General features: G+C 39.6%; 2 protein-coding genes across 3 annotated transcripts in view; one reads left to right on the forward strand and one right to left on the reverse strand.

The window, feature by feature from the left end:
• The window catches only part of LOC148843468 (FAD/NAD(P)-binding oxidoreductase family protein), a 35,126-nt gene extending 32,975 nt beyond the window's left edge, over window positions 1-2,151 (forward strand). For both annotated transcript variants that reach the window (XM_088957695.1, XM_088957696.1), the window contains exon 10: window positions 1,680-2,151. In XM_088957695.1, the coding sequence (XP_088813821.1) occupies window positions 1,680-1,895 (216 nt within the window). In that variant the 3' untranslated portion in view covers window positions 1,896-2,151. The remainder of the gene's footprint in view (window positions 1-1,679) is intronic.
• Window positions 2,152-2,330: 179 nt separating this feature from the next.
• Window positions 2,331-10,833, reverse strand: LOC148843469 (cytochrome P450 714C2-like). The gene is made up of 5 exons (XM_088957693.1): window positions 10,417-10,833; window positions 8,628-8,854; window positions 3,867-4,114; window positions 2,963-3,326; window positions 2,331-2,809 (listed from the first exon to the last, which is right to left on the reverse strand). The coding sequence occupies exons 1-5, from the start codon at window positions 10,703-10,705 to the stop codon at window positions 2,384-2,386; spliced, it is 1,554 nt and encodes a 517-aa protein (XP_088813819.1). The 5' UTR covers window positions 10,706-10,833; the 3' UTR covers window positions 2,331-2,383.
• Between the last annotated feature and the right edge of the window lie 4,541 nt (window positions 10,834-15,374).

Genomic DNA, 15,374 nt, shown 5'->3' on the forward strand with positions numbered 1-15,374 from the left:
GTCCAGTACTTAAAAATCCCAAAAGTAGGGTTTCACTATACCTGGCCGCTCAAAATAGAGCTTTCCAAACCACTTCCAACTGCAACCACCCATTTTTGGAGGTAAAAAGGAACGTTCCAAGCCTTGAGCGCCACACATAAACGGTCTCTTTAACCCGTATCTAGAAACTCTCTAGTCAGCTAGGGTTTTGGGTAAAAATTCAGCAGCCCCACCTTCTTGGCAATCTACAGCCAAATTCCAACTCTCCAAACCCTCTACCAACTAGGCATGAAAGTTCTCTAAATAATCAATAATTTATCTCTCCGTACACCTTTCGATTAGAAAAGTGTGTGGGAAAAGAAAAGAAAAAAGGATAAAAGAGAAGGGAGACCTGCTCTGATACCAAGATGTGATTCAGACCAATAAAAAATAGTAAAATAATTCAGATTATAGCAAAAGAAGTAGAGAAGAAGAAGACAACTAGAAGAAGGGAGAAAGAAGTTCAATAATCTCCTCTTTCTCCACTCTAATCTTTTATTAATCTTACTTAAGTTACATAATTTACAAGTTTGCCCTTAAGTGGGCGACCACCTCATCAGCATACTTAGAAAACATAAACAAGAATTAAAGACCCATAAAGAAAAGGCCCATTAAGAACAAATAATAAGAAAGAACTAATCAATAAGACAATAATGGGCTAGGGCCCATTTGGCCCAGTCTCTCTACATGGGAAGAGAGAAATAACAGGATTTTCCAAGGCCAAGAAAAATCACTACTTCAAGTTATAGAAGGCATCACCATCAAGGTGATACATTGGCTGAAAACTATGGACCTCTTCAAAGATTTTTCTGCAGATGACTTGCTTAGAGGTTGGAACATAGTGGCAGGCTCTTCCATCCCTCCTACAGTCCTACTATTGTTAATGAGGAGTGGACCCCACCCTCACATTTTTCTGTGAAACTGAACTTTGATGGCAGTTCTATGGGAAAACCTGGTCCTTCTGGAATCAGGGGTGTGATTAGAGATACGGAAGGAAGAGTTTTGGCCCTTTTCTCTGGCCCTTAAGGGTGGGTGACTCACTAAGAGCAGAAGTAATGGCGTTCCTTCAAGGGCTCAGATTGGCTAAACAGTTGGGCCTCCAACAGTTAGAAGTGGAAGGGGATTCAAGATTAGTCATAGGCTGGATGCAAACAAGGAATTTGAATTTCACATGGAAAATAATGAATTTGACATGAGAGTTAGGAGCACAGTTTAACTGGGTTAGGAGAACAGCAAATGGGTTGAATGGGTTGGCTGATGTTTTAGCAAAACAAGGGGTCAATAGGGAGACTTTATTTTGGGCATGCTTATAATTTGCTTATCCTATGAGGGGTCACCTTTTTGAAGGTGACAGTTGTAATTCTATAATTCTCATAATTAATGAAAGTTGCCATTTCCTATAAAAAAAAATGTCAACTTGTCCCATTGCCTAGTCATTTTGATTACCAAAGATTTTGAAGTGAAGTCTTTACCATCTATTATTATCATCTTAAAATGCACCATCAAACCATTTTGGAACTGATATGGCTACTTATCAAAGAAAAAAAAAAAAACTGATATGGATACTGATTTCCTAGTAGGAACTAGGAAGCATTTGATTGTGTACTATATTATATGCTGCTTTATCTGTATATACTTAATTGACTTGTCTATACTTGCAGATTTCTTTGTTAAGGAAATTTGAGGCAGAGAGGAAGCCGGCAAATATTATGATGATGGCACTCCTTGATGGCTTTCAGAAGGCTTACACTGTTGATTTTGGACCTCTCAATGTATTACGAGCTGCTGCATTCCATGCAGCACAATTTGTCACACCACTGAAAAAGAGCATAATCTCATATGCTACTGGCGAGCAAAAATGGCCATTGTTCTCTTAAGATCCAGATAATAATCCTGAATGATAAACAGGTTTGGCCGACCAGATATTTTATATTTTGCTTATTTGTAAATATGAGAACTCTTTCTATCATGGAGAGAGAACAATGCAAGAATCACTTGGAGCTAGAACAGACATGTTACGAAGGTGGAAGAAACCCAACCATCCAGTTGATTGTAAGAATTCAGGCTTAAGAGAAATGTAAAAGAAAATAAAGAAGAAGTCTGATTGGGAATCTTTTAACTTTTAAGGTTTTATATTAATGTTCTCGTAAGCTTTTGGATTAAAAAGGAAAAAAAAAAAGAAGTCTGACACCCACTACTAGGCCTGACTCATGCTCTGTCTGACCAAAATCACCATTTTTCTGTCTTCTTGAGCAGGTCTATATTTCTTTCACTTGAAAGCAAATCTGAGCTAAACATTGTAAACTGAGAAATGGCTACAAAAGACCTTTATAATACTTATTCTCTATTTAGTCATTTTGTATAATCATGCCCCTTTTATAAGGAGATTAATTCCATATTCTGGTTGTATAACCAATTTGAATGCTGGGGAATGGATATAGTTAGGAGATAGGGAAAAAGAGAACTTAGAAACGATAAGAGAGAGAATAATCTTCAACTCAACCATGGCAAATTTCTGGCCTAAGCATGTCCGAGGCCCAAGTCCAAATGGCATGTACATCTGAGGAAGTTTGCACGCACCAGAGATGCCATGAGCAAATCTCTCTGGCTTAAACTCATCTGAATCGGGCCCCCAAATTTCAGGGAGACGATGTAGTGTAGCTATTGGAATCCACAGGTTGACACCTTTCGGAATGCATAGTTCGTGGATGTGCTTCTCTTTGAAGGCCTCCCTTGCAATGAAAGATGATGGAGGATACAGCCTCAGTGTCTCTTGAATCACCATTGTTAGCTGCAAACAGATTAGGTACATATAATAAGCCACAGTTCAAAAGTTGGTTGGGCTGAGACAGAGATCTATTGGGCCCATGAATGTAACCCAAGCCCAGCCCAAAAAATGAAAGTTTTGCTGAGATTTCCATTTGATAAAGAAGCAAACACATACCGTTTTCATCTTGTGCAGCATATCAGCATTTGGCAGGCCATCACCCAAGACCTCGGTGACCTCGGTGCGGATACGAGACTGCCATTCTGGATGTGAAGCAAGCAACATCAAGGCCCATGTAACAGCAGAAGAGACAGTCTCATGTCCTGCAACATATATGTTCTTGCAGTTGTCTAAAACTAAACGATTAGCAGTCTTTTGCTCAAGCTTATCAGCATTTGCAGCTTCAAGGATCATCTGTAAGAGGTCTTTCTCGGTTGATGCCACATTTTGTTCTCTACGTTTTGTCACAGATTCTGAAATCCATTTCTCAATCTCTTGCTCCAACCTCCAAGCTTCTCTATTACTTTTGGTTGGGAGATACCTGGAAAAAGCACAAACAGATGCTTTTGTAACTCTTAAAAGATTAACAATTAACTTGGAATTTTCGCTCCATTGCAAAGTCCATTACGGGCTCAGTCTTGGTCAGCCCACTTCATTCCCTTATCTAGAGGGTTTTGATCATTGCAAATAATCCATGTTTTTGAAATGAGTGGATTTGAATGTGTGATAGATGCTACTGGAATATGTAAGGTGGTGTTTGATTACAGTGGTTGGTTGAAGCGGCAACGTTTGTACTTGAGTCTAATTTTGGAAATCAGGAAAGTGGTCAAATTTTGTATACCCCCCTTGGAGCTAGAAAGAAGTTACAACAGATTCTATTTGAATCATCCCAACCAAAGAAGATTTTGGTAAGGTAAAGTCAAAACACCTACATGGCACTGATGTGGTGGCATTTCTTCAGAAAATGATCACATTGCCAAAAATATGCTAAATGAAAAGGACAGAGATCGGATCGGATCCATAGCAGACCTGAGCTGTTTCAAACCCTAGCTAGAGCTGGAACTGGAAGCAGTTTTTATACCTCAAATAAGGAATTCTAATAAATATGGTTGCACCAGACATGGTACTTTGAAGTTTTTTAAACAGAGAAAATATCTCTTTTCCATCTGAATAAGTACTCCCAAAGCAAGCTCTTGAGATCACATCTGCTGATAAGTTTATCAGGTCCTCATCAACTCTGATGTCTGCAAGCCCTCCCCCACCTTCAACCTGATCTTCCCACAGTTTCAATAGTGGGAGTGTCGTCTCGACCATCAGGCCAACCATTCCCTACAAATAAAAGCATCAGAAATTATGTAAAATCTTTAGTTGTTTTTTTTTAGTGAAAAGCTTGCAAGTTAACTCATTATTAGAAAGGGTTAGAATCAATGAACTGGTTCTACCCATCAAACAAGTCAATTAATGTTACCTAATGAACAAAAGTTGAAGTTCTACCAAGCAATTTTTAACCCATTTTCTCAATGTCATGGCAATTATATAACTAAAAGATTTTTGGGTCATCAAAAGTAGTGTATCTTGGATTCAGGCAATTCTATCTAGGGACTAGGGGTGATCTTTCTAGCCCAGCCTGGACGAGTCCACAAACTTCTGAGCTTGGGCTAGGTTTTATGATCAGGCTCATCCTGGGCCTGGGCTGCCTGGCCCACAACATGTATGTGTTGTTTTAATTTAATGTCATGGGCCTGAAATCCCGGCCTGTCCTGGCCAAGGTCCAGGATGGTCTAGGCTTGGGCCCAGATTATAGCCCTTATTATACGTCCTAAGCGAAGCCCACCCCAGCCCATCATTACCCCTTCCATCCACAATATCATAATCCTTTCTGTCATAAACGGTATCTGAAATAAATCCACCCGAATTAGAGTTTCACAAAACCTTACTACCCTAATTTAATCCCCTTCCATCCCCAAAACCTTATATTTTGTATTATTTTGCATGTATTTGTACTGTATATATTTGCATTTGTATTCTTTTCAAACTGAGCCTCAGAATCAAGAGTATTGAATCACCCGAAACATTTTAATCTTTTCATGCAACTTCTCAGATTGGCATACTTTTTATTTTAGTAGAACTTTAGGTCCAACATGTTGGTTGGAGGGAGTGGGATATGCTCACAACAAAAACTGTATCAACATGATCTGTGAGAATACAGATCATGTTGGAACATTTTTTTATTGTGAGTAGATCTGGCCTTTAGCTGGAGTGAATACATCAGTAGGCCCAACACTTGGAATGGAAGCTTTGGTTTGTAATAATTAATATGGAAAATTCCCGATTAGTACCATGTACCTTGGGTCTAGTACCACTTTGATCCCCAAACTTTAAACATAACAATTCAGTACTTGAACTTTCAAAACATGTCAATTTAGTACCCACCGTTAACCAGCCGTTAAGTGGCATTTGAAAAGACATAAATGCTCTTCGAGTGTAATCTAATTTTCTTTATCAACCATCCAAACGTTGACAAAAATTGAACAGTTCCAAATTCTTGACTTTTCTATACAAGAAAGTTGGGGTCACCAAAATGCCCACTGAGACGTGACCCCAACTTTCTTGAATAGAAGAGAAAAGGTTTTAAGACTATTCATTTTTTATCAACGTTTGGATGATTAATAAAAAAAAAATAGATGACACGTAAAGGGCATTTGTGTCTTTTCAAATGTCATTTAACGGCTATTTAACACCAGTTATTGGGTTTAACATTTTTAAAAGTTCAAATACTAAATTATCACATTTTTAGGTTCCAAGACGAAAGTGGCACTAGACATAAAGTACATGCTACTAATAGGGGACTTCAAGAATGAAAGGAAGACGGTATACTATGAGATGGGCCAAAATTTTTCAACATCAAAAGAGAAAGGAAATCCCTAGGCTCCATTCGTTTCACTGCAAAAGCCGACAGAAAACTTCTGAATCTGCACGATAATTGCGGTTACATTTCTGTCTCTTTTGTGGCCGAAACTTTGTTTTCTGCCCCTTCTACATGAAACCAAACACAGTCTATAAAGTCATGGAGATCTGAAGATAACTTTTCAAGTTGATGAACCTGTTGAAAGAAATCTCAGTGAATGGTGAGGAGGCTATAATTACCTCGAGACACACTTATCGAACTCGATAGGAAGAGCTGAAAGTTGGTCCTGACAAGACTCCACTGTAGAGTGTAGAAAACCAGCTTTCTTTTAAACTATCAACCAAATATATGTGTTTTTCACCCTCTTTTCTTCTCTTTGTTAGCCCAATGGATCATATTTTCCGGAACATAGGCTCGGCTTTATAGGCCCACTTTTCATCATGGATTCATGGGGCCATGTGGGGCCCCTAAGGCCTAGTATTCTACTACAAAAGTAATTTGAAAGTATCTATTTTTCCCTGTTTTGGGAGGTGGGTGGGTACTGGGTAGGGTGTGGTTTCAAGGAAAAGTCCCTTTCTACCATTCTAGTTATATCTAAGACATCTTACTGTATGATCATATTAATTATTTTTATTAGACTAATGCTGGGGCCATGGAATCAGGTCTCCATCACATAACTCCATGTGATGTCATATGAGGCAATGCTACCATTACTGGAATGTTCAAATCAAAGAAGAAAACCCTAAACAGGGTTTTTTTTGCAAAGGCAAAATGTAAAACCACATGACTCCATGGATTTGCAAAAGAACCCCTGTTTAGGGTTTTCTTCTTTGATTTGAACATTCCAGTAATGGTAGCATTGCCTCATATGAGCTTGTTTCTTTAATTCCTTCTTACTGTTTTCTTTGGAAAACTTGGGTTAGAGGATGGCAACATCAGACCCAAAGGTCATGTCTAATATGGCTCTAGAGTGAAGGTAGAGAATGATCCTAGGTCAGTAGGAACCACATTCACTGGTTTTATCAGCTGAGCTAGCTGGCACCATAATCTTCCATATCCCTGCATGGAACTTTGCTATTTTTGGGAAATGGCCCGATTACACACAAGCTAATAAGCTAACCATATAGGCTGATCAAATTTGTCAATCAAGCACAGTTTTAAACATGAAATTTCATAGAAGTTTGGAATATTAGAAAATAATAAAAGTCAATAAATAAATATAAAAAAGAACATTGGAAAAACCAAGGGAAATTTCCTTACAAACTAAAAGATATTAATAAAATATTTAAATTTTAATAAAGATTGTCCAATATTCCAAAATTCCAAAATTCTTTTCATAGACCAATGGTCTAGAATGGCCAAATTTCTGAAATTCGAAATCTTGAAATTAAGTTGAAGTTGGATTACGTTAGGTCCATTAAGTTTCTCAGGAAATGAAGACCATTTTTCTAAGTCTCTATGATGCATAAGGATACCCATTACAACTTACATTGTTCAATCTCTCTTACCCTGACTCAAAATAAGGCTTTCAATCAGGTTTTCTGGCTTAATATATTGGATTAGACTTTGCCTAAAAGTCCAAATTCGACAGTTTGTTTGAATAAGTTTGTTGTTTGGTTTATTGGATAGGATACCTAGTCCTGAAAGTTCTTTTGTTGCTTAACAAAACAGTAGGAGAAAAACTTCATCTTCTTCTTCTATAACATTGTATCTCAAGCCAAACGCTACCTAGTGTTGGGTATCCCTCGTAATGGGTGGAACCCACTTTCCTTGATGGGCAATAATGAAGAAAAATGGACAGCCCAACAAGATGAATCAACCAGTCTTGTTTCAAGCTAGTGGATATTGAGGTCTATTCTCCACTATCTCTTTACCCTTTCTCAGAAGCCTTCTACACATGGGAGAGGGAGGGGTTTTTGATATCCCATTGTTCACTTTGGAATTTCTTTTTGCTTGGGAAAGAGAAGAAAGTAGAGAAAGTCATACCTTATCGGTGAAAGAGGGGAAAGAGTTTTTCATTCTCTTGGGGGGAAAAAACGAAGAAAGTAGTACTCAGTTCACTTTATTTGGTTATTTTTATAAGTTCTTCCATTTGATTCCTTAGTATATATGGTTTCAAGTTTCTCCATAAATGTTTTTTGATGGATTTCTTAGCTTTTCACTGGCTAGTTTGTAGTCCACAAATATTGGTAAATTTTTTTCCTTTGGTTCGTTGAATCAAATATACTTTATTTGGTGATTATCTCATACATCCAAGAGAGTGATTTGCTCTTGACGTTGAAATCTTCTAGTTATTCATATCGAAATAATACATGTTTGGTTAGATTAGGTACTGTAATTTTTGCCTCCATATTAGAGGGTTTTTCACGTAAAAAGCTTCATTTTTCCTGTTTCTCGAATTTGTTACATTTAACTATCTTCTTTATTCTGTTTCAGTTGTTATTTATCTATCTGCCCCACTTTCTCTATTAGATTAATTCATGGATGGGGATAAGCCAGACTCCCAAAAGGTCCATTAATTCATCCTCAGTTGTGCTTAGTAGGAGAATCAGCACCTCATGTGAGTCAGCTCAAGTTTATGGTCAGGTCCATTAATGTTCATTGAACACACTTAGGGTTAGGCCCTTGGTTTAGACCTAAATAATCCCACCCAACACGGGCAAGTTGCATTTCTAATCAAGTGACAACCTTCATGGTCTTTTGTATGCCACCAAAGAATTTCGAGAGATTTCTGATCATTATATTGCATATTAAGAATTCAAATCATATGCATTTTATTGGTCAGTCCAGGATTAGATCTAATCCCACCCAACACGCGCAAGTTGCACTTCTAATCAATGAACACCTCCATGACCCTATACTTGTCACCAACAGAGAATTTTAACGAGGGTTCTCATTGCATATTGAATGAAGAGATGAAGAGGTCAAATTTACCTTTACTTTATCAATGAAGAATTCTGGTGCTATTAGCTTTCTCTGGTGAGCCCACACATGCCCATTTGACATCGTAACGCCGTGGCCGAGCAAAGCCCCAAGTTGCTCAATCACATATGAAGGTTTGCCTAAATCCCAAGATTTATGTAGGCTTATCTCCTTAACCAGATTGGGGTCGGTGATGTATATATGTTGAACATTGCCAGTTGCATACGTAAATATTGGACCTACAAAAGATAAACCCCACTTCAACTGAGAAACACAGAGAGAGCTGGTGGCTTGAGATTTAATGCTGTTAGGTCCTAAAGATGAATCCTACAACTTATGACAGCAAAAGTGGTAAGAGAGGTTTTACTAGAAGAGAATCAATATAAAAATTATACATCATTGATCATTCATTCAAGGAAAATATCACAGAAAAATTAGTTTTATTGGGACCAATTCATCTTCATTGATTAGAGCACTATCTAGAATGTCTCTAGTCTATTGATCTATATTTCCTTTCTTTTTAATTTTTTTGTTAGTTCTTTTGTTAGGCACAACCCAATTATAAGCAAGGACAAACTTAATTATAGGTGGAAAAAATACCTTTTTTAAAAAGGTGGTTAGACCTAAGTTTTGCGTAAACTTGAGAGACCTCCCATGTGGCTTAGCATGCAGTAGGGCAGATCTGTATCATTTTATGCATTTAGTTATATATTCTACATGCACCACATGCTTTTGTCCCTTCAAAATTGACTCTGATAGATCAAACACCTATTCTATGGACTGTCAATAAGGCTTGATCGATGGTTTAATTAGTCTAAGGTGGATAGATGCATATGGAGATTGATCCTCTTCCATTTTTTTATCAATTGCTTCTGAAATAGAAATGAACCCTAGAGATACTGAATTCCACTCAAAACAAGGACCCCAATATGACTGAACCCCTCCTAAGGATTTCAAATTTGAACAAAGTGTGTAATCTCCAAATGCTACATCTGGGGCATAGGGTGGGTCCCGTTTCTTGGAACGTGGTAAGGTGGCAAGTAGTGGAGGTTCTAGCTAGACCCGTGCACGGCTCCTGCATTTCAGACCCAGAAAAAGAATTAAAGAACCACTTCTAGACAATTAACCACACTTCCCAAGGTTTTCAAATTGGTGGAGATGGTCCCTTTGGGCATCTTGCACCATCTTGCACTCTAGGAAGATAATCGTTTCCTTTAGGCATGGCCTGTGTAGAAATGGGACTTTGGACTGAAAGTGCAGTACAGTGCAGGCACTTGATGTTTTTTCGTATTTTCATCTGTAGAAGATTAATTTGTGCTTGGTTTTTTTTTTTTTTCCTTCATCCACCAGTTGGATACAGTAAATAACAAAACAAGTCTTATAATCATTCGTTGGCTTAGAAAGTTCAGAAAACAAAGAAACTGCAAGCTTTTCTAGTTTCTTGACAATGGCTGACAGACACAGTAGGGTTAACACTTTGAGAATGTTCTCAGTTTCTCATCTGATCACCAACAATCATCCACACCCAAACCCTCTTTACAGGAGACAAGTTGTGAGACATGGGGCCCCCAATGATCAGTTGGCTTATAATTCTGACAAAAAGTAAGATATTATGGGACTACTCCTTGGGCACAATATTCTCCTCTTTGATGCAATCAAATAGTGAATGAACAAACTACTACTGTAAGATGATAAAGAGATGAAGAACATAAAAATTAAAACAGAAAGAAAAGGAAGATTAGTAGATCATAATTAATAAAAAAGTTAGAACAAAATAAAGAGGTTAGGAGTTTGATCATACCATATTCCTTCCTCCACAACTCCAAATAAGGGAAGAGAACAGGTGTATAGTCACTGGTCAGACTACCATCTTTCTCCATTAAAGGAGACATGCCCACCATAGAAGACTTGATTCTCTTCATGTCCAAAAAGTTCCCATAAGGAAAAAAAGGTGGTGGACCTCTGATACCTTGCTGCCTCAGCTTCTTTCTGAGCCTTTCAGCTCTCAACCAAAGAACCTCATACAGAAAAGCACAGAAACCACTGAAACACAGAAGAACCAGACTCACAAAGATCTGGGTGCCCTCCATTGATGATTCCTTTTCTTTTCTTCTCTTCTCTTCTCTTCTCTTCCTTCTTCCCTCCTCTCCTTGACTTGCTTTCTTATCCTTCTAACCTTAGAAAAGCCATTTATAACTGAAAAAGTAGTCAAACAAGCAAACAACAATATTAATTATATATATTTTGTAAAGAAAAAAATGGTAGCGTGGCGTCTCACATTACATGTATGGCTTTGTGCTCGTGATGCAATACGTCACGTATCTCAGCCCATTGACTCTCTCCTCTTCCATCAATTTTGATCCCCATCGAATGGCCGGGATTCATGGGCATGCATCCCATATATTATGTACATACCACCATATATCTGGATGCATGGTAGACCATAGAAAAAAGTAAACTTTGCAACAAAAACAGCTCAGAATCACTAAAGTATTGAAATCCAACCATTCCTAATAAACAAAATATGGTAATGTCCGGTCCCAGTAAGTTCAACAAGAAAATGATTCCATTTCAAACACGTGCATGTATGCCATTTTTAATGCATTTATCCTCTTCTTCTGACTCTGGCTGAAATATTTTTATTTCAGAATTTTCGTTTTGTTTTTTAACTCTTAAGTCCATGAGTCCATCTCAATTTGCGTCACTAGCTAGCTATCAAGAGATTGAAGCATTATATATACTAATTCAAGGGTTTACTTGTGGTTTCAAATGCTTAACCATAAGCTTGTCTGGTTTTAGTCCGGCCCAAGTCTGGTTAGATGGTTGTTAATAGTTTCCCTTGTCTCTACTTTATGTATATTGATTCTGTTTGTAATCGATTTCCATCTAGGTATAACATGATCATACAGTGCTATATATCAGAATAAGACTGAACTTAAACCGTTTTGATGAACCATCCAGTTTGACCTCTGAACTTGCTTAATTAAATAAAAAAAAAGTATAAAAAGAAAACAAAACACCAAAAATAAATAATTAATATTGGTTTTACCTATCTATCTATCTATTTAGAAAGGTTGATATAGTAAATGTTACCCAAGCACATGTGCTAGGAGTGTTATATATATATATATATATATATATATATATATATTGGGTAACATTTACTAAATCAACCTTTCTAAGAACCAAGGGGCAAAATTAATTATGTAAGCCATCCAAATGGGGTGGCCTGTGCAATCAACATCAATATATTTATGAGTTTGTTTGGACAAATAGGTTGGAAAGTTCTAACTGATAATGATAATCTTTTCGTTGGATTGGTTAGAGTAATATCGTTTTAGTAAAGTTAAAACCTAAGAGTTATAAATCCCTTTGTTGGAAAGGAATTTTAAAAGTTAGAGATCTTTTAAATAAAGGAATTTGTTGGTCGACTGGTAATGGCCAACCAGTTCACCAGTTTTGGGTTGATACTGGACTAAGCATGGCCCTTTGATTAATTAAATAAATAACTAATCTCATCTTAGGGTTAATTTAAACATGAAAGTCTATGAAGTTTTCTCTAATAATATGAGGGTTTGGGAGAGGGATATACTCCAACATTTTCTCCCTCCTAATTTGGTTAACAATAAAATCTGTAACATTTATTTTCCGAACTTAGATCACCTGGTGATGAATTTACAATTAACTAGGCTACTTGGTTGGATAGGAATTTCTCTTCCCCAACCAGAAATTAAAATGCTCCATTGATTTCTTTGTATGGGAAAAGTTCATATTAGACGTAAATTTGGAATTTGATGGAAATTTGTTCTTCTTCCATTTGGTTCAATCATGGTTCAAAATCGGACCGGATCGGACGGTCGGACTAGGAATTGAGATTCCGTTTTTCCCCAAAATCATTGATTTTGGTCAGCAAACTGTTGAACCAGCATGTTAACCATTCGAACAGTTTTGACCGTTTTTCAATTTTTTAAAATTTTTAATTTTTTTTTATTTTTTTATCAAAATGGTCCCAATAACTGGACCCCTGACCAGTTCGGTCACTAGATTGGTTTTAAAAACCATGGGTTCTGATGGAGGGTGATTTTGCCCGACCTCATAGTAAGGGGACACGTGGACATGACTCGATAGAAGTGACATCTCGGCATAGCAAGTTCGGTACAACTCAGCGTAACGAAGCTCGCTGACAGTCTGACAGCCCGCCTAAAGTGGCAGCTCGCTACAAGATGATGCTCCGTTGCCCTGAAGTAGGAAGCACCCTGAGCTAAGATTCTCCAAGTAGGGAGAATCTCGAACTGAAGACACTTCGGGTTAAGCTCGTTAGCTACCTAGCATAAGCTCGCTCTTGCCTAAGGCTACCTTAGGGACCCGCCTTGGTGAAGCACCTCGGTGCATCACCAGTAGCTCGGTGTAAGGTAGCTCGCTACAGAGTAGTTCGGTGTATCGTAGAAGATTTTATGCTTGACATCCGTACCTGCCAAACCTAGAGACTGCACCCACGTCTCTCGCCTAACGGCGTCGTGCCTACCAACCCTGGAAGTTGGCAGGACCGTACTCTGTAGCGATCACCTTTGCCTGCCAACTCAGCTCAGACAAATAATGGCCAGCCACTTCGAGTCGTTATCTCACAGCAGATCGCCGCAACAGAGATTCAAAGGCGGTTGCACCTGACAGGATACTAGTATATAAGGACCCCAACCCCTAGGGTTAAAGGTATTGCGTGATTAACACTCTTAGCTCTTTAATTTCTCTACAACTCTCCTTTGCTCTCCCAACTTACTAACTTGATCGTTGGAGTGTTCCCACTGAGTGAACTCCCCCAGGATCCTTCATCTTCTTCCTCTCAGGTGCCTCTCGTCTGTCGCCAACTAGGAGCAAAGCCACTTCCAGCTAGGATTGACCAAATCGCACACCATCAATTGGTGCCGTCTGTGGGAAACGCTTCGAGAAGCCTTCTTCCACCAAATCTTCCAAGTTCAGTTTCCATGGCTTCCTCTAGCAACACCAGACACAGTGTGGACATGAATGCCTTCGGGGAGCAACCTCAGATCTTGACGGTGTGCATTGGTCAATTCACCCTACCACTCTCCATGGACGGAGTTCCTACTCTGAACGTGCCCCAGATCATGGCACCTGTGAACTCTCCACTCCCTTCCATGGCGGGTGCAACCTTCACCGAACCATCTGTTGTTCCCCCGGTGACCGGACAAAACCAACTTGAAGGCCCGGTACACTACATGCGAGCTACGCAAGCTCAAATGCAACAGGTCCAACAATTCCAACTATATTAGCAGCAAGTGCTACACCAGGTTTATCGGCAGCAGTATCAGCAACAGTTTCTACCGCTACCTCAAAACCAACAGCTGGTTCCACCCCGGTATCGGGCCACACAACAAGCTAAGCCTCGCCGTCAACGCCCTCTTCGCCGGGGAGAGACCTCCCAAACCTAGAATCCCCCTAAGAGCCAAGTCTCATCCCGCGACAAGAGGGAGAGACCAGTCACTCCCACCTCGCCGCGCGTGGTCAGGTCAGGAGATTCTTAGCCTAACAGACCCGCATCACCTCGGCTTTCAGAGTTCGAGATCCCACTCATAGAAAACCGGTTTGAGGTTCTATCCGCAGACTCTAGACAAGGCCCCTCAATCCATAGCCATCGCCAGCAGTCCAAGCCACTCCTCGCGAGAACTATGCCTGACAACACTGAGGCCAGCAGTACCAATGCGGAGCCGACCAAGAAGCAACGGAGACGCCACAGAGCTCGCCAAGCTACAACACAGAACTTGCCCGAACTGCCACCACTCCTCAAAGGAAAGGAAGAAGCGATACCAAAAGACTTCAAGGTACCTCCTTTGGATAAATATGGTGGATCATTCGATCCGAATGATCACGCAGATTCTTTTCAATCACAGATGCACTTAGCTGGAGCATGTGAGTCTTGCATGTGCGTGGCTTTCTCGCACATGGTATAGAAACCTCGCACCTGAGACAATCAAGAGTTGGGCGCAATTCGTGCAAATCTTCACCTCGCACTTCATCACCAGCAAGAGGTGTCTGAGGTCCCAAGAAAGCCTTCTCAGCATAGTCCAGAGGGAGGGGGAATCTATCCGCAGCTACATCAAGAGTTTCAATGATGCATGTCTGCAAATACCTGATCAAGTGGCATGTGGTTGCCAACAAGCCCAAGGACGTAACTGAATTCTTCAAGCTCACGGACCAGTTCATCAGAACAGAGGAGGAGATGAACCAAAAGAATGAGAACCCGCTGGAGAAGAGGAAAATAGAAGGTGAGACCTCAACCAATGGGGACAGTAAGAGGAAGAAAGAACCAGCTCGGGGAGGAAAGCCAGACCAATCTTTTCGAGCTCCTCCAGTTGAAAGGACGAACTACACGCCCTTGAATGCGAAGCGAGCAGAAATCCTCATGGCGATCAAGGATGCGTCTTATGTGAAGTGACCACCTCGGGTGAGAGGAGACCCGAATACTAGGAATAAAAATTTATAGTCATTTTCATAGAGATCACGATCATAGCACCGAAAATTGTAAAAACCTCTACGATGAGATAGAAGAATTCATCTGTCGTGGGTATTTAAGAAATTTTGTACAAAGTGATAATAAAACAGGACAATAGGGGGAGCAAGGTAGAGACGCTCCCGAGTCCAGCAACAGGCATAATGAGCAGCCATAGAGGCAACCACCCAAAGAAAGGTCAGTTCGGAGAACCATCCAAATGATCATCGGCGGATCGATCATTGCGGGCTGCA

This window comes from Nelumbo lutea, chromosome 8, assembly GCF_056320005.1.
Source record: "Nelumbo lutea isolate HS-2025 chromosome 8, American lotus-T2T, whole genome shotgun sequence".
Classification (NCBI taxonomy): Eukaryota; Viridiplantae; Streptophyta; class Magnoliopsida; order Proteales; family Nelumbonaceae; genus Nelumbo; species Nelumbo lutea.

What these genes read in the sequence shown, in the direction of transcription:
- LOC148843469 (XM_088957693.1), bottom strand. Translation starts at nt 10,705, where the DNA reads ATGGAGGGCACCCAGATCTTTGTGAGTCTGGTTCTTCTGTGTTTCAGT. An exon ending in GTTGTGGAGGAAGGAATATG is followed by an intron (nt 8,855 to 10,416) that starts GTATGATCAAAC and finishes TATCTTTTGTAG; the next exon opens with GTCCAATATTTACGTATGCA. An exon ending in ATTAGAATTCCTTATTTGAG is followed by an intron (nt 3,327 to 3,866) that starts GTATAAAAACTG and finishes TGCTTTTTCCAG; the next exon opens with GTATCTCCCAACCAAAAGTA.